Below are 22932 nucleotides of genomic sequence, written 5' to 3' on the forward strand. Positions count from 1 at the left end.
CAAAGTAACCACTGATTTTACCTCAAGTTGCCAAAAAACAAAGCTCTCCGTCCCGGGCTTTAGTTTCAGCGGCCTTCTACCGGCCAGCAGTACAGGCCGTAGTTACCGGCTTCTTTCATATGGCTTCTACCAGTGGCATAGCGAAACTTGAGAGGGGGGTCCAGCAGGGTATGTGGAGGGGGGCCCTCTGAACTCCAGGAGCAATCTGGCCAGGGTACTGAGCTGAGGGGGGCCATTGGAGCTCCCCCGCAACACAGGGGTCTATGTTACGTCACTGGCTTGTACCTCAGAATTAAGCAAAACCCAGAGTTCCCCTTTACAGGCAGCTGGACTGCAGCCCTCGCTTGTGTGAAAGCTTAGCTTGTGAAGAGAGCAGCAAGGGGCAGGAGCCCTACACTGATGAAAGTCCAGGAAACACAAGTACACAGAGGTGCGCAAATGGCACCCGAAGTCTCCTTACTCTCAGAACACAGGAGCACACAGGGTCGCAAAGAGAAGAGTAAAGCACACCGAATGCACACAAAGGTGCACCAGAAGGGAGCGGAGGGGAGCTTGGGACACCGAGTTGGAAGGGCGCCAAAAGGTCAAGCCTGTACGTGTTCGCCAGCTGATCAGCTTGGTTGAAACGGGCCAATCAGCCCACAGCAATGAAGGGAAATTAAAAATAAAAGGCACCTGGTCCTCCGTCAACTAGAATCCTTCCCTTCAAAGCAATGGCATTTCCCCCTTGGCCGCATGAAGTATGTACCGCTCCATTGATGCCAGGCTACATCGATACCCTCTTTTAGACTTCTGTTTTTTGCGACAAAGCCCTGGGTGTCAACCTGAGGTCGCCACTCCCCCCACCAGAGAAGAGCCACCAAACCACAGCAGTCAACGGTGCACAATGAAGGAAAAGCAGTGTGTCAGAGTGAAGCCGTTCAGGAGAAGACCAGGGGTCCGGCAATGAAAGGAACCCATGAACCAACGCCGTAGCAGTAAGCAGGGCCAGTGAAGGAACAAGAGTGTGCTGAGAGCGAAGCATCCCAGCAACAACTACAACAAAACATCCCACCAGCAGTGACTGGGTGAAGCTGAAGCCAGCCAGCCAGCCTCAGCTGAAGAGTGTCAGTACTAGACTTGTAGTCAGCCACTTCGCTTTTTGCACACAAACTGAGGAGGGGAAAGTTGTTGGCTCCAGCAACAATATTAAATCAGAGGACAGCCCCTGACCAGGAACCACTTTTCAATAGAGATCCGGGTACCTGGAGCGCAGCGCCATCAGGCAACAGCAGAAGGTACTGGACAGCAGCAACTCCAAATTAGAAGGAAACATCCCTATTCTCGAAAGAGCCTCTTGTAACTGCTCTCTCTCTCCGGAGCAGCAACAGGGTGGTATTTGAGCTGCCTGGTCTAGCAAGGAGCAGATTGTGCGAACGCCATTGAGCCCTGAAGGAGGAGACACCCAAGCAGAAAAATTACTCTTACCAAAGCATAATTTCGAGCCGAAAAAGTAGTTTTTGATCATCGCTTCGGCTCCAGTATGGCTGACGCTCCCTATCACAGCGCTGTGAGCTTCTTTTGTTTTCTTCACTGAATAGCTGATTTTTGCTGAAGAAAGCAATTTGTATTGTGACCCTCTGATCAAGGTAACCTTTTTGGCTTTATCTTCTCTGTGCTGTTTTTCGACCCTCGCGGCAACCGTTCTGGAGATACTGCCAGTAACTGCCTAACTTTAAAATGGTGGCCAAAATTTCCCTTGATCCGCATCCACCTTCTTCTCACCGCAATATTCGTTTCCCGTGTTATTGCGGGCCCCAAAGTTAGACAGCGCTCTCTTCACTGTGTGGCCCCTTAACCCGCTTTAATCTGCTCTCTCACCCATTTTAGTCCGCGAGTGTAACTGCTTTTGAATAAGCTATGATCAAAATGGTTCCCAACACATGTTAATGTACTGGTCTCTACCTGCTTCTGTACCAGCGACCCAACTCTCAATTCCCCCTACTGCAGTGCCGGTCTTTCTCTACCAGCCCGACTGTCCCTAAGATGGCCGCCATCAGTGGGCCCTTCACCAAAGCTCCCCTTCTCCCCTTGTTGAGGAGGGCTCCAGCATTTGTGCTCTGGAGTTTCAGAGTTCCCTCCGAGAGAGACCACAGCGACAAGGGAGTCCCACTCAGCAGAGGATTGGAAATGATCCTACTACCGCTCGGAGCCCAGCTCCGCACACCGTGTCCAGCGCTCACAATGGAACTTTTTGACGATGCCCCCCTAGGCCGAATCTAGACCCTTCTGTATGTACTGCGGTGCCCGAGCAACCTTTTGCCAATGATCGGTGGAACTGTCCTTTTCAGCGCTGGTTGTCTCTGGTTCACCCCTGGGCCGTCACCTACCCAACCGGATGTCGGACACTGTTTTTCCTTGTCTCCCTGGTGTATTTCCTATCCCCTCCCTCCCTCCTGTATTTATGCTATGCTTTTGTAACTCATGTAACTATGCTCCAGCAACTGATGTAACTTTGTAACTATGTACTGAAACTATGTTCTTCCTCATGTAATATAATATAAACATATGGTATCCCAACTGGTATTATTTTAAGGAAGGAAATAAGGAGACTCTTTTGTAGTTATAAATGTGCTCATGGCATCATATTTATCCAAAAACAAGAAATGGACAAGTTACAGTTGTATCAGCACTGTAGTTAAAACAAATAATACAATCCTGATTGTACTTGGTTCTCAAATAGTGCAAGTGATATACACAGTGGCAACGCAAGTGACAATGTGATCAGCATAAACGCCGCAAGGTGACTGGTGCATGAATATATACAGTGAGTCGAAGAAACAATGTGGTTCCGGCTGAATTGAGTTGTTTCGTTCTGCTTTGGACTGGCTGTATTTTTGATGAACCACATTGTGTGTTGCGCCTAGAATTGCGCTGAGTGGTCGACGGCGTTTCGATCCTCCTAAGTTGGGATCTTCATCAGGACTGGGTTGTCAACAGTGCTATATATGGGGGAAAGAAGGGGCGGAAGGTGTTTAAAGGGACGTCTACAATAAATGGTAGGCGCGAGCGGGGCGGGCGCGAGTGGTGGTGGTATTGAGAAGGCATCACAGGTTGAGGGGAGGGCTTGCGAGTTGAGGTGGGGCGTGTAAGTGGTGGGCCCACGTGGTGACAGTAATGTCAACACTTTACTAGTGGCAAGGAACTATCGAATCACATAATCACATAGGCGAGCCCGTCTGCGCCCGTCCGCGACCAAACGGGACCCGGGGCCAGGCATGCTGCCCGTTTGATCCCTTATTCCCGCCATGATCTTTTGACTTACAACAAAGGCCATGGCCACATATCAAGGGATACGTACAGCAAGGCAAAGAGACTAGGGATCTTGGCAGATTGCACTACCCTCTGAGAAATCCCCACCACACCGTGCATTTGCCCCTACAGTCAGGTTGAGTCTGCTTCCCAACCTTGCTCCTTGACCATCTTTTATTTAACCGCATCACTGCTGCGGTGATTTTTGTGCTGTGCTGCTTCCCATCCTTTCCCATTGTTCATGACGAGCTCAGCTCGTCATCAGCACACGCCACCCGTGGCTGATGACGAGCTGAGCTCGTCATCAGCATCGAAGGGGTTAAACACCCGCTCTCTCGTTAAACATCAGCAGGACGTTTTTCTACTGTTGATCACTGAGCACCCTGATATCCTTCTATTAACTGAGACCTGGCTGACCCCAGACTCTGCCCCCGATATAATAGCAGCATTTCCCCCGAATTACTACATTATACACGCGAACCGTGTTTCAGGTAAATCTGGCGGGGGTGGCAGCAATTATTTATTCTACCTTAAAAGTTACCACCCTCACCTGCCTCAATTTGCCGGACACGGATAACTTAGTCTTAAAACTCTAAACCCTAAATACTACCATTTCTTGTGTACTTCTGTACAGACCCCCTAATTCCATGCCATCCTTCCCTTTAATGTTTAGTGAGCAAATTGCTAACTTAGCTATGTAACATGCCAGGATTTTTCTGGTAGGCGACGTTAATTACTGGTTTGATGACCCCTTGGAAGGCCCCCACTCAAGTGAGCTTACTGAGCTTCTTACGAACCTGAACTTCTCACAACAAGTGCTCTCGCCAACCCATTGTAAAGGACATATTTTGGACCAGATTTGGTCCAATTTTTCCGTAACCACAATCCTGGCAACTATTCCTTGCCTTTGGTCGGACCACCTCCTTCTCAAATTTAAGCTTACCTGCTTCCCCATTAAGTCAACTGCTACTCTAGCCGGAAGTAGAGCAAGGAAATGGAACACATTAGACATATCAGAGTTTCTAAATACATTAGCTAACACTGTCCCACTTCCTCACCCTGACATCAATTCATCCGAATCCAACCTTGCTGGTTGGCTTCAAGCAGCAAGCGACATCCATGCACCTTATAAGGAAATCAAGTTGTCTCGGCGCGCAGATTCCCAACGTTGGTTTTCGCAAGAATTAAAAGCAAAGAAACTGTCCTTGCTCCAACTGGAGCGACAGTGGCGTCGCAGCTATTCCCCTGACCTAAAATCCAGATTTATCACGGCCAGGAAAGATGACATGAAGGCCATTCTCGCCACAAAAGCTGCTTATTTTTCCTCCCGCATCCTCAACTCGTCAGATAGACTTAAGGATATTTTTTCAATTCTGAATGAGTTGTCTAGTTTAGACAGAGTCCGTCCTAGTGTGACTCCAACCCAGACCTTCTGTGATGCACTTGATGTTTATTTCATCGACAAAATTGCGGACATCAAAGAGAGTATCCCAAAATCCTTTATTAAAACCTCCTCTGGAACTCATACCACTACCAACACGGTCCTACTTAATAGCTTTCCCACTATTACCTCAGAGCAATTCCAGGAGCTGTTGGTAAGAGTCAAATCTGGTGCCCCCTCGGACAAATGTCCCCCTTACATCCTTAAAGAGTGCCTCTCTGCTCTTCCGACTCCGGCCTACACTCTGCTGAACGACTCCCTTACCTTGGGCCTAGTACCCCTTGCATTTAAGGAAGCAACGATCATACCACTCCTGAAGAAACCCGGGGCCGACCCAACTTGCATGGCAATTATCGCCCAATCTCTCTGCTCCCTTTTTTGCCAAAAGTAATGGAGGCTCACGTCGCGAGATGCCTGTCCAATTTTTTGGAGGGATCAAACTGCCTGGAACCCCATCAGGCAGGATTTCGTCCTGCCCACTCAACAGAGACAGGGGTAGTCACAGTTCTAGATACGCTACGGGACTGCGCTGACAGACGTTCCCCCCAGGCCTTGGTGCTGCTAGATCTGTCGGCCACGTTTGACACGGTCGACCATAACATCTTGATCGACCGTGTCAACCGGGCCGGCATAGGGGGCTTAGCTGCCTGCTGGCTGAAGTCCTTCTTAGAGAACCGATCCCAGGCGGTTCGTCTTGGAAATCTGGCCAGAACTAAACAGACCATCACTTGCGGAGTTCCACAGGGCTCCTCGTTGTCACCCCACCTGTTTAATCTCTATATTCTTCTTCTAATCCAGGCCATAAGAGATAAACAGGTGACAGTGTTTAATTATGCAGACGACCTGCAATTGCTCTTTACCATCGACAACTCTGATTCCTCTATTTCCCATTTTCAGTCTACTATGAGGTTCATCCAAACTTGGATGAACCAAAACCATTTAAAACTAAACCCTGGAAAAACTGAGCTGGTGCTCACAGGAGACAGTGCTAAACACTGGGGCCCACATTATTGGCCATCAGATATGGGTCAAGCTCAATCCCCTCCTCCTCAGCAAAGACACTCTGAGTCATCCTGAATAGTGATCTCTCACTAAAAGCACAAGTGGGTCAGGTGGTCTCCAAGTGCTTTTTCCAGCTCAGGAAAATCCGGAATGTGCGACGCTTCTTCACCCCAGAGTCCATCATCCAGGTGGTGATCGCCACTGTGCTTTCCCACCTGGATAATGCAAACTCCATATACCTAGGCCTACCCCTCTACCTGCTGAGGCGCCTTCAGATGGTGCAGAACTACGCGGCTAGACTGATTCCGGCGCAACCTAGATGGCATTCAGCAACTCCCTTGCTTAGGAACCTCCATTGGCTCCCCATGGCCCAATGTTGCTCCTTCAAAACCGGCTGCATGATTTTCAAGTCTCTCCACTGCAAAAGCCCTAAATTTATTGATAAACTCATCACCAGGCATATTCCTTCCCGTAATCTGCGCTCAGCCCATCTGGCCCTCCTCCAGATACCTGCCTTCAAACGCAAGCGTACTGGAGGCTGCAGATTTGCTGTTCTGGCATCCCGTCTGTGGAATACTTTTCCCCTTGAGATCCGGACCTGTCCGGACCTCATGTCATTTAGGAAAGCATTAAAAACCTGGCTCTTCAGACAAGCTTACCAGTAATCCCAGCATATCCATGACCTCAGGCTTCGTTCTCTGTCTATTATCAGCGCCAGGAAACCAATCGGTGGCAGTGCGCTCAACAAATAATTTTTAACATAACATTTTAACACGTAGTGTTACAGGAGTTGCAGGCACGTGCGGTCCCTGCTGTAATACTGATTAAGCTTGTGCACATGTAGAGCTAGCGCTACCTTGAGAGGTCCTTCTCTCATTTGCATGAGGCGTGGCCATATACAAATGAGGAAGTCACTTTTCCTCTGCGTCCATGCTCTAATATGGATGTGGACATAGAAGCAAACCGGCCCTTAAGAGGTTCACTGACAATGCACCGCAAAGAGGTGGTGTACTGTCAGTGCGCCCCTTGAGGGTAGTGGTCCAGAGGGGGGCCTAGATGTCCCATGGACCACCCCAGGCACCGCCTTGCAAGCAGGTGCAGTCACTCACTGCGTTCGCCTGCAGGGGGATATTTGTCCACTCTTTAAAGTGCAGGCAGCTGCCACCCACACTGTGAAACGCAAGCAGCTTGTAAGTAGCTGTTCCGTCTTCCCCTGAGTGCGCTGGCCCCAGGGCAGCCGCAAGTTTGCAGTTGGCCTGGTGGTAATGCATTCATGATTATAGGGCACACTATCCAGGTCTGCACCAGGTGCACCTTTTGAAAGGTGCACCATGGCTCAATCAAGCATTTGTAAAGCACACACTGTCCCCTCTCCTCCCCCCTCCCTCGGGGTATCTGAGCGCTCAAACTGGCTCAGTGCGCCTATGTGTGTTTGTTGGTATATGCCAAAACCAGTATAGATGATAACACTTGGATCATCAAAATTCTACAAAGTTATTGTCACAACGAGGCTGCAGCTAAATCCAAGTGAAGGAGCACTGATGAATGCGGATGCTTTCGCCTTGTGTGTGAATGGCATATGTGGGTTGTAATGTAGGCATTGGTCACCTCCATGTTCAGTAATGATTTCATTTGTTCCCCACAGATCCAACGAGACACTGTCCTGTGTCATCATCTTTGTTATCGTCTATTACTCCCTAATGTCCGGGGTTATCTGGTTTGTTATGCTGACCTATGCTTGGCATGCCTCATTCAAGGCGCTTGGCACCACCTACCAGCCGCTGTCAGGAAGGACCTCCTACTTCCATCTTGTCACCTGGTCCATTCCTTTTGTCCTCACGGTTGCAATCCTCGCTGTTGCTCAGGTACAGAGTCTCATCATATAAACCATCTTCATGGTTGGGTTGTTCTTCGTTTATTTAAAGATATCTTTATGAAGTAGAAACGATAAGATAAAAACATGAAAGTCCCTATTTTAAGACCAATAGTAAGATGGATAGAAACGAGAATTAGTAGTACTACAGTGACAAATGGGGCCATCGGGTGAATAATGTCACAATGTGTCTGATTTCTCAAGCTGACATGATCAAATAAAGCAACATTGTAAACTTGCTATTGGTGGGTGAATGTTGGTGATGCAAGACTGGGCAAATGTGTTTTTACTGTGCATTGGATGGCCTCGACTCCGGTCTGTCATAAAATGCTCGAGTCCAAGGCCTGAAGGTAAATACATGAATTCTCTGAGCATACCTTGGACAGAATGTGTGCTCTTAAAAATTCTGTAACATAATTTGCACGGGTGTTTGCTGATAATGTTCCCATTTGATAATGTCCTAGTGCTTTGCGTGCATTATAGTATTGAAAATTAGCACCATGCCTGAGCCATTCTCCACCGTTAAACCCGAAGCTCAATGAAGGCAAGGGTTGGGAGGGAGGGTAGGTGACAGGCGATAAAGATATGCATTGATGTTCAACAGGAAAGTGACCCCGGATGCAGTGTATTAGAAAATAACCCTTTGCTTCTGCTTTGTACAGGTCGATGGGGATTCAGTAAGCGGCATCTGCTTCGTGGGATACAAGAACTACCGCTACCGGGCAGGCTTCGTTCTGGCTCCTATCGGCGTAGTGCTGATCGTGGGAGGCTATTTCCTAATTAAAGGTACAGTTACTTTCCTATCACTGACCTTTTACAGATTACGGTGACTGTTATCACCACCAAAATGGCCTCAATGAATAAGTCAATTTTTTCTCTTGTTTGAACCACTGTCTTTATTCAGTAATCACTAAGTACATGTAATGTTTAAATTTTTACGTGGGCAGAGGTTATATTTTGTGGGTGGGTTGTCCCATATGTGCATCATCTCAATTGCTTATTGGTATGATAGAGGGGAAAGCACAGAAGTGGGCATAGGCCTTTTTGAATGAGGGGTGCCTCTATTATCTGTCTTTTAGCAAGTTTTTGTGAAAGTCCACTCTGCATGCGTGCTATATAAGAGGTTTGCGCACAGTGAAATTAACATAATGACATCTGTACTCTGTAAATTCATGTCTGCACATTTTTTGACAAATCAGTCTGAGAGTTGCCATTGTTGTTTGTCCATTGCTGATATTTTCAGTGCTGTAAACTGCACTATCATTTTAACTTGGCACATCAAGAAAGTGAAAATAAATAGACCCCTGTTGTTCAGATTGGAAGCTAGCACATACACAGTATTTGAGTACTTATTTGTTTTCTTATTTATATATTCATTTATTTATCTATTTTAGGTGTAATGACTTTGTTCTCCATAAAAAGTAATCATCCTGGGCTGCTGAGCGAAAAAGCTGCTAGTAAAATTAATGAAACAATGGTACGGTTAGGTAAGTATGTAGCTTGTACACTCCAACTAAAAACAACCTGTAGGACTCATTTGTGATGTATGAAAACGTAGTCTAGGCACATCTGACCTTATAATCTACTGTTGAGTGATGCTGGCTCTGTTCTTTTAAATATGTTGCATATGTGTGGAGAGTTGCTGGTGGTACCACACTATGTGTAATGGTGTCCTTTTGAAAAGTGCCAGTGTTTTTTTCGGTCAAAGTAACCCCTTATTTTGCATTGGTTTCTGCTCACCGGCTGTCCTCCTCTCCTGCAGGTATTTTTGGATTCCTCGCCTTTGGCTTTGTGCTGATCACATTTGGCTGCCACTTCTACGACTTCTTCAACCAGGCTGAGTGGGAGCGCAGCTTCCGGGAATATGTTCTGTAAGTTGGGGTAATTGGAGTATGCACACTACTGCGGATTATTAACCAAACCAATGAATAGGTGGAACAAGAGTTGTTAAAAAGCTTCAGTGAGATTTTGTAGTTTCCACTTGACTAATGGCGATGGCTGTATGTATTTCTCATCGAGCCTGTTACTGAACTGGCCCTGTCTACTTCCTGTGTATGTTCCTTCCTTGAATGCCTGCTCAACATCTCCAATCTGCACATCTACACCTCCTTCTCCTGTCTAAGGTGAAGAAGGTTCAACTTGGGGTTCATACTTTTTTCTTCTTGGTCACTTAACACAGGAATCTGCTCCCCTTTATGAATCAGATGCTCTCCAATCATGTACAGTGACAAAATAGTTGGAAACTTTTTTATTCTCTCTAGGCAATCTATACCTTTATTTTTATTGTGTTGAGTGCTAGAACTCCATAATAAGTAACAGCCACACCTTCGATGACATTGACAAAATTCCATGTGTACATGGTGATTGTGGCATATAGCTCTGGAAAGTCACTGCTTATTGTCACAAGCTTTATATACTCGACTTCTGGCACTCTTTTGGCGAAGTACTAAAGGACTCTCTGTCTTTTGTGATCTCTGATACACTTGACTCTGCTTGTATCTTTTTTGATCTCTGATGCACTTGACTCTCCCTATGTCTTTTCTTATGTCTGATTTTTGATCTCAGGTACACTTGACTCTCCTTCTGTCCTTTCTGATCTCTGGTACACTTTACTCCCCCCTATGTCTTTTCTGATCTCTGATACACTTCACTCTCCCTATGTCTTTTCTGATCTCTGATACACTTGACTCTGCCTGTGTCTTTTTTGATCTCTGGTGCTCTTGACTCTCCCTGTGTCTTTTCTGATCTGTAATATCATTTGAATTTGTGGACTAAAAAGAGAGAGAAGATCCCCTCTAGAAAGAAATCTCTTATCTCAAAGTATAGGCTAGCATGCCTTTTTGAAATCTTGATATTTTTTTAGAAAGGATTTGTTTTTCTAAACTAAAAAATATATATCTTTCCGGACTGTACATCAGAAATTCACGTATTGTCTTGTTGATAACAAATTAGTCACTTCCTAAACTGTAATGCTGAAACAAATTGGTGAAAGGGAAACTTATCTGACAGATTCTCCCCAAGAGCCTATCATTGACTCTTTTTGTAGATTTTTAGAGTGTGCTGTGAATTACATCTTGTTCTTAAATTGCCATAGATTCTGATTTCCTATAGAAACATGACCACAATGTCCTCGTTTATGAACTTCCAATGATGTATTATGTCTCTTTTGGGCACCTGTGTTTTTCTGTCTCCCAGTGTGTACTTTTTAGGGAGCCTTGAATCCGTAAATCTGTACCGCGTATTGTCTCATAAGGCGGTTGAAGTTTATATGACTGAATCAAGTATGCCAGGTGGTACAAGGTTTCTGCTTCAGACTCCTCCTGCAGATGTCTGATACAATGAGCTGAAGTAATAGAAAAAGTCAAGAACATACTTCATGTGTTCCGATTAGTTGCAGTAGACCCCAGAAAAAATGAAATAAGAAGTCATGGCTATAAAGAGTCTATTATCTGAGAGCCACTTTTTTGTCTACCCCTTCATAAAATTTGAGAGCAAGACCTAGCAGGTTAAATCATGGGTCGATTAACTGAGTAGTTTTTAAATACAAAAATGCTTAAATAAAAAAAAAGCTACACATATATTTTTTAAAAACCTATTTTATTGGTATTTTCACAGCATACAACCCACAATTCAAACAGAATCCCCCTCTTCCACATCTTTACAGATAAATCATTGTTCACAAGCATAGAACCTGTACACAATTTAGCACACCAGTTCAGGTCCAGATCTAAAAAAATATATATTTTTAACCTTCAGATACCTTATATCAGATAATTAATATCACATATAACTTAATTTCATCTTATTTAGATTGGTACTTATAGCTTGACTTTGACAACGAAATCCTCCACTTTCCCAAGGAATGACACCTGCCCCGTCGCCATGGCCTCCAGTCGGTGTCTTTTGGCTACCCTCACAGCTATTATTTTAAGAGTCATCAATTTCTGCTCTGGTACACTTCACCACATCTGCTTTCCACAACTTCAATAGAGGAGTCTCAGAAGACTTCCAACACACACCCAATTTTCCCTTGGCGAGTGAGTGTAAGCACCAAATCTACCACCACACTTTTGTGTTTAATTTTACCCCCATGCGGGGCCCTCAGCACACAGGTCTCTGGTGTACTAGCTATTGAGAGTAAATATTTTTATAATTTTAAAACTGTTTTGTGAATAGCAAAGTGGCTATATATTCTTAAAACCAGCAATATCAAAGCCAATAGGTCTGGATTTGGCTGCCAGCCTTTTGGTTTTGTCAGTACTTTGTTTTATCATGTTTTTTGCAAACCCTTATTGTTGACGAAGCTGCCAGGCCCACATCAATATAAAAATAAAACATGGCCTGAAACTACTTTGTGTGTGCATGTGCTCCTTATGAATGGACAGGATGCTGGAACTCATTGAAGTTACCAATTGCTGAAGGGGGCTGACCCATTAGCCAGGACTGTAGACTGTAGTGAACGAAAGATAAATGTGAGCAACAAAAAAACAGCAGTTGCGGCCGGCACAGGTAAGCGCGGTGTGGCTGTGGGGCAGGGCAGGACGCAGCAGGGTGAGAATGGGGGGTAGTCGACGGACTTGGTATTATTTTTTTATTTAATTTTACCTATTCTGTCTGTCAACCTCCCATCCCACCCTGCCCAACCACATTTACCTGTTGCCTGCCGCCGCTGAATAACAGAAAAATGAATGAGGAGGTACCGAGGGGAAATCTGTGAGCCAGTGCCAGATCTTGATGAGGACAGTTCTGATGACGAACTCTGGGATGTATGAGGGAGTGGGGATGTGGAGACGGTCCAATGTTTTAGGTAATGTCGGCCAATTCCATGTGCAAACTATTGTGGAATTATTTACAATGTTATGTGCCGAAATCATATCACATAGCCATGTGTATTATGCGATTCATGCCGATGTTTTGACTGAAATCAATAAAACAGATTTAAAAAAAAAAAAGAATGGATGAGGAGGGGTGGCTGAAAGCCCCATAAGTGAAAATATTATACATAGGATTCTAGTAAACTTAAAAGGTCTTGACTAATGCCAGATATAAACAGGAAATTTGAACATATGAACTGAACTTACACATGAAAGTAGCCTGAAAGTATTCAAACACTCAGGAAAGTTTATAGAAGTGTAACACATATTTAATGCATAAATAGCAAGTAAGCATTAACATTATTTTAACTACACTCTGCACTTTCAACTGACCAGTGCTGATCCGTCTGATCAGATGGAGCACATAACATCTTTACTGTTCTATGCTTCATTTATACATTTTTGTCGATACAATATGCAGAGGAGCAGAACATGTGACAAAATACAAACTTCAGATAAACACTTAACAAGCAGGCGCTCGGCTCTTCTCGTGGGAAGAATGTAAGAAGTCTTGAACAGAGTTAGGACAAGCTTCCATGAAAGGACTTGAATTCACTAAATCTGCAGTTCTTGCTTGGTTTTGCCAATTTCAGAACGATGCTACCATTAGTCAGACAGACAAAATGTGAAGTGTACTGTATGGGATGACAAAATAGTAGTACATTTAAAATTCATACTAATGTCTAAAAGGGTAAGGGCTCTGGTTGTGCTGTATAAAAAATTAATTTTCAAATGTAATTCCAGACAGATCGGTATACAGATGTTATCAAAATTACGCTAGCAACAACATTGAGAATATCTGGCCAGTAATGTCATCTAGCATGGTGCTACATTCAAATAGTACAATAAAAAGAATTGTAAAGCGGGTAGCTAAGCAATATCATTATATTACATTGTCACTTGCTTCTCAGTGTAACATATATCAGGGAGAATCATAAGAAAAAGTTAAGAAAAATTCTCATTAAAGACACAATGCGTATATCACTATGCCTATCTTGTCTAAGCCCCATTGGTGAAGCACACCTTGTGATATCAATGTTTTTTAGTTTTTCTTATAAGCAATTTTATTTAGATATTCAATAAAGTGCAGTGTTACATTGAGTGAAGCACTTATGGTATGGTCTGTATGAGGCACAATTGTTGTGGCTAATAAAATGGCACATATTGTGCGTATATGAGGCTTGATGAACAAAACACAACATTCCTTCTATGGACTTAATATTCTTTGGTGTTTGTCTGGGCATCCCTTCGTTTGGTAAACTATTTTTTAAGTTTGATCACAATAGTCAGTTCTCTTCAGCCATTTTGCAGAGGGAGGGGCTTTGCAAGAATGCCAATATAATTTATTTTATATGATAGGTTTTTTAAAACAGATGTGTTAACCCACTTTGGCTAATTTGGTGCTGAAAACAACAAGACAAAGATAATCCAACTGAAAGAAAAACTGCTGCAAGAAAAGATATGTTCCAAGATTAGATATTCGAGAACAGCCACCTTTTGAGCAGTTAAGAGAACTTCATTAAATTGTCTTCCTTGGGTAGATAGAACAGCAACTGATTCTACAATGTGGCCGCAGCAACTGAGACGACGAAGCAATCCATGGACCTCAAACAGAACTTGGGAATCATGGATTTGTCCTTAGAGCGGAGATCTCTAGTAGGCTGGTGCCACTGAAAGTGCTTGTGGAGAGGAAACTGAGGAAAACTGAATGAATATGTTTTTTAACAGGCAACCACTTGCAAAGAGGCCATGGCTGCAGTATAATGGTACCTTGGGCAGAGACCAAGAGCCAATCTGGCTACATAATTCTGGATTAGTTAAAATTATAGTCAAACAAATCTGGGCAGTCCAGGTAGATTGAAGTGCAGTCATCCGGGAAAGAAGATGCAGATACATTGAGCAGTTGTATCCTAAGAGGCAACAAACAGAATTACATCATGCATTTTAGCAAATAGAAGTTTAAAAAAGTCTGATTTAACAACTGCATTTATTTGAGGGAATAGAGTTAAAGCTGAGTCTATTGACATTGGCACTCGTATTGGTTTCGGACCTAGATGTGAAGGCCAGAAATTTAGTTTCCAAAAAAGAGATCATTTTAATGGCGAAAGGATTTTCGTTTTATCTTTGCTCAGTTTTATAGAGTTATGTTCTATCCAACAGTTAATTTTACAAAGATAATCAAAAAGTTGGTTTCCTGCAGTCTGAGCTAATCAGATGATTTTGATGGTGCATTTGGCTAAAATGTCGAACCATCTGCGAGGCTGCACCGGTGGTAAGCACATCTTTCCCATGGCTTTCTTCAGAAAAGGGTGAGGGGGACAGTTGTGAATTTACTGAATAGCGGGAGGCAAAATCGTTTTTTCTTAAAGACGCTGTCTTGGTTCTCAAGGGGGATTGGAATTTTTAAATATCAATGTCAAATTCCCCACTATCCCTTTAATCAGTTTCGTACCAATAGTAAAAAAAAAGTACAGGGTGCAATTTCTAGATTTAATGACATTTAAATTGTTGATTCAGAATTTATGTATTCATGGAGCATTCACTCATCCACCCTCTTTTTGTTAGCACAGAATTGTGATTTCTATCTTTTTCACTTGATCTGTCTTTTGGCTGCACTCTGTGACAAGTGGGCACTAGAAGTTTTAATTTCCAAGTATAGCTTTTTTTGTTCATCTACCTTAAAATAAATGACATTTCCATTAAAAACCATATTAAACTACTTGTGAGGTTTGGCATCCACGTTATAGTTTGAATTAGTATTAGGGTTATGTCCTTGTGTTTTTGTGCTTTCTAACCTGAAAAAAGTAACTGGATCCGATGTTTACTTTATTCCACCAAAAATAACCATTTTATTTGTAAATTATTTTTTATTACAAAGTAAAAAAAAATGTATTATGTTTTTGTTTAACTGCTAATATGCAAACTTGGAGATGAATCAAATACACCAAAGGATCATGAGGATTAGTTACATAACACAAACACGACGCAGAGAATTTTTTTCTCTTATTTATGTTTTTTATTTCCAGCAACTTAGTAAATGTTTGCCACTTGCCTGTATGTGAAATTGTGTTGTCTTTTCCCAGATGTGAAGCCAACGTAACCATTGCCTCCCAGACCAACAAGCCAATTCCTGATTGTGAGATCAAGAACCGTCCGAGCCTACTGGTGGAAAAAATTAACCTTTTTGCGATGTTTGGCACCGGCATTGTCATGAGTACCTGGGTGTGGACGAAGGCCACTCTTCTTATCTGGAAGCGAACCTGGTGCAGGTAAGCACCCGTTTAGCATCTTTCACCCATGCAGGTCAGTTTGGGCCCATCAGTTCTACTTCAAATGATCCGTAATTGGAGCATCCTACCATGTCTAACTCAGGTATGCTGTTGGAGTGAGTAGCGCATCCAATGGAAGAAGTCAGCTGGGATTTCCACTTCTCTTTAATTGTAATGTACCACTTTGTGACTTTCAACTGGAGATGACTTTCCAGCCCTCTCTAAAGAAAAGCAAATCTCACCAGACATCTGTCCAGTTTAACGTCCTATAATTATTGCCTATTTTACAACCATTGAGCAAAGCTTGTTTTGTATACCTTCTTAATACCTTCATTTATAACGTGTACCTCAGTAGATGTTTGATACATTCCCAATCAATCCTCTACTGACACAGTGGTCAGTTAAAGTTGGGCGAAGAGGAAGTAACTCATTATGAATGGGTTGGGAGGATCTAGTGGTTGTAACAAAAAAGGTTCTGACACAGATACAATGGTGGGCATCCAAGAACATAACACTAGGCAGACCTTTAAAATCACCAACTCCCCCACTGACCATAACAACAGATGCATCCCACAAGTGTTGGGGAGCACATTTAGGATACCTGAGGGTATGGGGTCAATGGAACAATGCAGGCTCCATAAAGCACATCAACTTCCTAGAGATGAAGACGGTGTTCCTGGCATTATGACATTCCCAGCCCACATTGGATGGAAGACAGTATTGATGCAGACGGACAACACCACAACAATGTTTTACCTGAACAAACAGGGAGGAAAAACATTATTTACCATAAGCAAGCTAGGTCAGGAAAAAAAAATGGGTAAACTTAAGGCGAATCAGCCTATAGACAATTCACCTGCCAGGAAAGGACAACACTGAATCTGATCAACTCAGCAGACAGAACAGCACCTCACACGAATGGGAGATAAAGCAAAGGAGCCTGCGACAGTTCTTCAACCTCTGGGGGACACCAGAAATAGACCTATTCGCAACAGTTGTGAATAAAAAATGCCAATTCTTCGCCTCCAGGTTTCAACACCACCTATCAAATGGGAATGTTCTGTCGCTAAACTGGTCAGGGGCATACACTTTTCCTCTGATTCCTCTGCTACAAAAGGTACTGGAAAAAGCCAGACCACCAGGAACAAATCTAATTCTCATAGCCCCTCAATGGGCAAGGCAAACTTGGTACTCAAGCCTACTCAAACTGTCCAGGGGACAGAGTATCAAATTCAAGGCAGAGAAGGACCTCCTCACAATGCAAAGGGGTCAAATGTTTCACCCGGAACCAGTGACCTTCAGCCTAGCAGCCTGGCACCTGAATACGTAGAGTTCAAACATTTAAACTTCCTGCAAAGAACAGTGGAGATACTAAAGGAGGCAAGAAAAACCACAAGACAATGCTACGCAGCTAAATGGAAACGGTACACCATACAGTGTACAGAAAACAATACTCTAAATTCAATTTCCACACAGGAAACCGTGCTCATATAGATTACACACTTGCTTGACAGCAACATCAAGTACTCGAGCCTCAAGTTGCACATGGCAGCAATTGTAGCCTACACCAGGGAAGATTTATGTAAATGTTTCTTCAAAGCACCAGTCATCAAAAGATTCCTAGAAGGGTCCAAAAGGATTGAACCCCCAAGGAAGGCTCCAGCCCCAATGTGGAGCTTAAAACCGTTCTAACACAACTAATGACAGAATCATTCAAGCCCATGCACCAAGCAGAACTCCAATACATCACTATAAAGACTGCCTTCTTAATAGCTAATGCATCTCTACGGAGAGTAAGTGAACTACAGGCATTAACTATTGAGGAATCATACATGCAAATCCACATGGACAAGGTAATCCTAAGCACAAACCCTCAATTCCTACCTAAGGTAGTAAGCAAATTCCACATAAACCAAATCAAACAGCTAGCAGTCTTCTTTGAAAAACCCACAAACACAACTAGAAAGAAGCCATCATACCCTGGGCGTAAAAAGGGCTTTACTATTCTATCTACAGGAGGCAGGACAATTCCGTAATGGGAATCAATTGTTCGTCTTTCACGCCAAGTCATGACACCCATGTCGAAGGGGACAATTATACGTTGGATTGTAGAGGCAATTCAAGTATGCTATGCCTCAGCAGGAAAAACTCTAAACTCATGGTCCAAAGCCCACTCAACAAGGAAAAAAGGAGCAACTCCAGCCTTCATGGCCAATGTGCCTATATGTGCAGCAGCAACATGGGCATCTCCACACACCTTCACCAAACATTACTGCGTGGATTTACAAATGACTCAGGAAGCTCAAGTGGGGCAAAAGGCACTTCAACCCCTGTTCGCAAAATCTTCCTCATCTTACCACAACCACCACAAGGAGCGGGAAACCGCAACATAATCTAATGCACAGCATGTAAGTCCAGAAAAGGATTCATGCTGCAAAACGAAATGGTTAGTTACCAATAGGAGTAATTTTGCAGCTTGAAGAGTTTTCTTGATTCACCTGCGTCCCACCCACCTCCCCTCTGAGGAGGAATGCAAACAGGTAGGGAAAGAAGATCATGTAAATAAAGAACTAACCACTAAAGACAACAAGATTTAAGACATACCCAATTTTACCAAGTTAGGAAAAGGAGTCCAATGAATTTCGGAGATGGCTACCACACACAGGAACTTCCGGGGCACCGTCTAACGTCAAACAAGGGTGGACCTAGCACCAAATGGTGGTCGACGACGCCCCAAAGAGAGAAAAAAACAGAGACAATTCTGGATCCAACCACTAGATGGCAGAATAATGCACAGCATGTGAATTCAGAAAACTCTTCAAGCTGCAAAACTACTCCTACTGGAAAGTAACATTTCGTTCAGACAGTATTAGACTACGAAACAATGAAGTAATGTTCTCATAAAATGTGCCAAATTTGTATATTCTTGCCACACGATTTAGTCGACCCCGCTGCATCATTTGGTTATCCAATGTTGCATAATTCCAGGGCCCCTGATATCGATTTTAGCGCCCTGGTTTAAAAATGTGAATGCAAACCCTAACATTTCTCATGCGCCTACTAAATGGCTCTGAGGGTCATTGATGTACAGCTTGGTATTTTGTAGGCAGAAACCTGCTGGCATATTTACTGGAACAAAGCTTGCATTTCTGTCCTGCTTTTCCCTGGGTCTGCATCTTCTTTCGATTCAGAACAGTAATTTACCCTAATACCCCCAGATCCACTGTTGCTGCATGTGACTCGTCCCAGTGTGCATCACAGCCTTTACAAGGCAAGGATCACACCACGATCAATCTCATCTGTCATTTAATGATGAGTATAATAAAGCCAGCACATGACGGCTAGTGACGCTTGTTCTTTGCTTTTAATTCCAGACCACGGGTAAAGGCTGGAGGGAAGAGCCTTAGGGAAGCTGGGCAGATAAGTGGGCTTTTCTGACATCACATTTGTGGAATTGAAAACTCAAGCCTTGTCAGTCTGCATGTTCATGTTTTATATATCGTAATCTAAATACATATTAGCACTGTGTATTGATCAGTACTATGTATTGATATCCCATTCATGAGACTCGGTCAAAGCCCCCCCACACCCCCCCAAGCTGACACTGCTAAAGAACTCTTAGCACTGCCCCTATTCCCTACCTCATCAAGCATGCACTAATATCTCATTGTTGAGACATTTGCGGACCTTGAGTGAGGCACATCTTTGCTGTAACATTCACTGCTATCCAACCACCAGAAACTGAGACGCCCACAAAGTGCTAAAGTAAGAATTTATTTTTATCCACCACCTTTCCAGTACAGGCTGTTACATCAATACTGGCACATGGCTGAGCTTTTTCTTGCCACCTCTGTTCTCAATTGCAGTGTCCCTTCAGAAATTCCCTTAAGCAAAACATATACCTTTTCTGACAAATGGCGTTGATAATACACAATCTGAAATATTAGTCCAGTATTGGTATCATTTCTCTCTCTCTCTCTGTCTCTCTCCCTCTCTCTCTCTCTCAAAAGATCTGTTGGCCCACAAAACTCTGCAAAGGGCTCCTCACCCCCATTTAAAGCGCTGTCTAAACCTCTGCTTTAGATCTATTTTGAGCGCACATACTATAGATTTATCCTAGGTGTTCTACTATAAACCTATCCATGGTGTATGCACAAAAGACTTATACAGGAAGTACACATGAAAGATGTATTCAGGAGTGACATAGTATAGACCTAACCTGTGTGCACATGCTAAACCATATCCAGGGTGTACCACTGTAGACATACGCAGAGTGTATGCCCAAATTATTCAGAGTGTAAATTAGGTCAGCCTCACCTGTGTGCACATGTATGTAGGTGAGGGTATTTGTATATAATAAACCTAGCTGGATAGTATGAGTTGCTGAGCAGCAGGTGAGAACAGTAGTGTGTGATTCAAGATTGTTTACAGTTAGGCTGCTACATGTTGGGTGTTTTTTTTTTTTTAAGAAATGCGTCTTCAGTTTCTTAATTATTAAAAGGGGAGAACAGGTCTGACCTTGTCCTACATTCTCAGTACATAGATAGAGAAAGTCTGTTGTCTTATTGTTTCCTTCTTGTAGGTGATGAAGCTTGTCTTGGAGATTATGTGGGCCTGCAGGGGCCTTTTGGGATGATGGGATTGAACATAAGTCCCTTGATGAGTCATGTTACATGAAGGGGGGTTGAACCCATGCAGTCGCGGGGACCTGGGCGTTATATGGTATGTGTAGAGAGGGTCCCCGCAAGGGAAAAGTGTTATGTATACCATACACTACAACCAAAGCTTATTTTTACTTTTATCAGCTCTGTAGGCAAAAATCAAAACTACCGAATGAAAGTATTGATATTTATTTTTCAATACCCAGTATCAACCAATTAACAATACATTCATAAATCATTTCAGAAAGCCCCAAAGTCGGGGGAAGAGAGGGGAGGAGAGTGAAGGAGGGGGTGTGCTCAGGGCAGGGTAAAGTTAAAAAGAGTACACGTAATCACAATGAACACAATCAAAATTGATAAACACTTGATGAGTCATGCCACAGTGTGTGGAATGCCTTTCAGGGATGCCAATCTAGTGTAACGAAAACCATTAAGCAAAGCATTGCTGCAGCCAGGTGGCAGAAGATCAGTGTTTTTACTTACATTTTAAAGTCTGTTTCGGGTAGGAAGAGTTTCATTTTTTTACAGGAGGGAAATCTGGTACCATGCTTTCTTGGTTTTCCTTGAAATGTGTTATTTGAGGGAAAGGCTTGCATCCGGGGTGAATTTGAGTGATTTTTATTTGTCTGTGATCTGTGTTTATATTGAACAGCCAAATTTTATTCTGTTTTTCTTGTTGTTAGCGAACAGGAATAATCCAGGTTTTCGTGTGTTGAGCATTTGTTTGGTACATAGCGATCCATTTCTGGATTAAATCAAGGCAGGTTTTGAGTCTCTGAATACCTTGAGTGTTGGAGATTTTGAGATAGAGATGTGTGTTGTGCCATATTGATGTTGCTAGTGGCAATGTATCTAAAGGTCTCTATGTAGAAGTTGAAGATGGTGGGTGAGGGGATGGATCAAGCAAGAGACGTAAAGTATTGCAGGCCTGTGTGACAGAAAACCATGGCTGTTTCCAAAGTGTGAATCAGTATATGGTGGTCAACTGTGTTGAAGGCTGCAAAAGTCGAGCAGTACTAAGTGACAGGTGTCATTTTTGGTGTTTATGAGGAGGGCATTGTCCATTAATTAAAACGTTGCTGTCTATTGTGGCACAGTGAAGCAAGTTGTGTAGTCCCTGTAGCAGGTTGTTATTGGTATCTGCTGCTGCAGTTGGATGGAAAGGAAGGTGGAGGTTGGGGCAGTAGTTGGAGAGATGGCGTGGGTCCAAGGTAGATAACCTTAAGAGGGTAGGATTTGTCATATCTTGTCTTGGAAGCACCTAATAAGGATCTTTGGCTGAGAGTTGAGGTTTATGGCAGCATCTCCTTGGCGGAGTACTTTACTTCTATCCTTCGCTTCCTGGGTGTGTCATCTAGAAGGAGGCTAACTTTTCAGTAACAAGGGATCTGCCTGTCGAGTGGAGTGTTTTGAATAGGGACAGCTTATCAAGGACATTGGTCCATGTTGATTTCATTTATTTTCTGTGAATGCCATGCATGAGTTCTTGACAGTGTTTGGGTGTAGATTATCAAGTTGGCATTAATTCATTGAGTTCTGTGTTTTTCACGGCTGTGTTATATTGATCAAGGAGAGTGTTGATTTGTAGTTTGTGCTCTTAAGGGTTAAATAGGCTGATATCTTCATAAAGGACATCCACAATGAGTTCTTTGGGAGCAGATTATGTGCTTTTCTCTTTTTGGTTGTTCTTGTTGCTTAGGTGTTGTGTGAAAAATGGTGACATGGTCTGTCCAGAACCTGGGTATCAAGCCTTGCAGTGGACTGGGGGTGAGGCTGTCAGGATGTGGTTGAGGGTGTTACCTCTGTAGTGGGTGAGTTTGGTGATATGCTAGTACTAAGAATCATGTAGAGACCTTCTTTCATTGCCTTTGTGCTTAAATCACCAGGGAGGTTTAAGTCTACCGGCATCATTATAGGCTTGGTATATGCCTACTCAACCTTTACAGGTTATAGACCATACCAGGTTGCACTCATTTTAGACCTTTCTTAGCTGTAACCGGTTGTTGCATTGTGCACATTCGGACTAATCATGTACATGTTGTAGTATATAAAACATTGAGAGGTTTAAAGGCTTATCAAGGTTTTACATAGTAGAGATGTATCCAGGCTGCACTCAAGTGAGATCAGGAGTTGTAACTTCATATTAGGTTAATCCTTCACACTCAACACTTCTTGAGTACTTCAACACTACTCAAGTCACTTTCGGACTGGATTGTTTCAATATTAGCCATGAGAGCGGCCCATGAGTTTGGAAGACGCTCGGGTTCTTTCGCTTCCCACACTTTCTCGAAGCCCCCCTCTAAATAACTGATCAAAGCTAGCAAATAACCTACTTAGTAGTTCACTGGACTACCTCAGAATTTTTTTAAATGGCCAAAAACATTGGCTGTCGTGTCCCGCTGTAGTTAGAAAATGAACATTGTTCTGAACAGAAAACAGAGGTTTTCCTTTAATAACAGCATGAGATATAAATTGTGCTTTGTATTTGAGGCAAAAAACACATCAGTAGTTCCTTTTCTGG

At 43.3% G+C, this 22932-nt stretch overlaps 1 protein-coding gene across 1 annotated transcript in view; it reads left to right on the plus strand.

Annotated features, from left to right (window-relative positions):
- Window positions 1-22932, plus strand: part of SMO (smoothened, frizzled class receptor) — a 139481-nt gene that overhangs the window by 61178 nt on the left and 55371 nt on the right. Inside the window, exons 5-9 of the mRNA XM_086918892.1 lie at window positions 7380-7599; window positions 8270-8393; window positions 9002-9094; window positions 9370-9478; window positions 15565-15750. Of these exons, the coding sequence (XP_086775018.1) occupies window positions 7380-7599; window positions 8270-8393; window positions 9002-9094; window positions 9370-9478; window positions 15565-15750 (732 nt within the window). The remainder of the gene's footprint in view (window positions 1-7379; window positions 7600-8269; window positions 8394-9001; window positions 9095-9369; window positions 9479-15564; window positions 15751-22932) is intronic.

The sequence above is a fragment of the Lissotriton vulgaris genome, chromosome 1_1 (assembly GCF_964263255.1).
Source record: "Lissotriton vulgaris chromosome 1_1, aLisVul1.2, whole genome shotgun sequence".
Classification (NCBI taxonomy): domain Eukaryota; kingdom Metazoa; phylum Chordata; class Amphibia; order Caudata; family Salamandridae; genus Lissotriton; species Lissotriton vulgaris.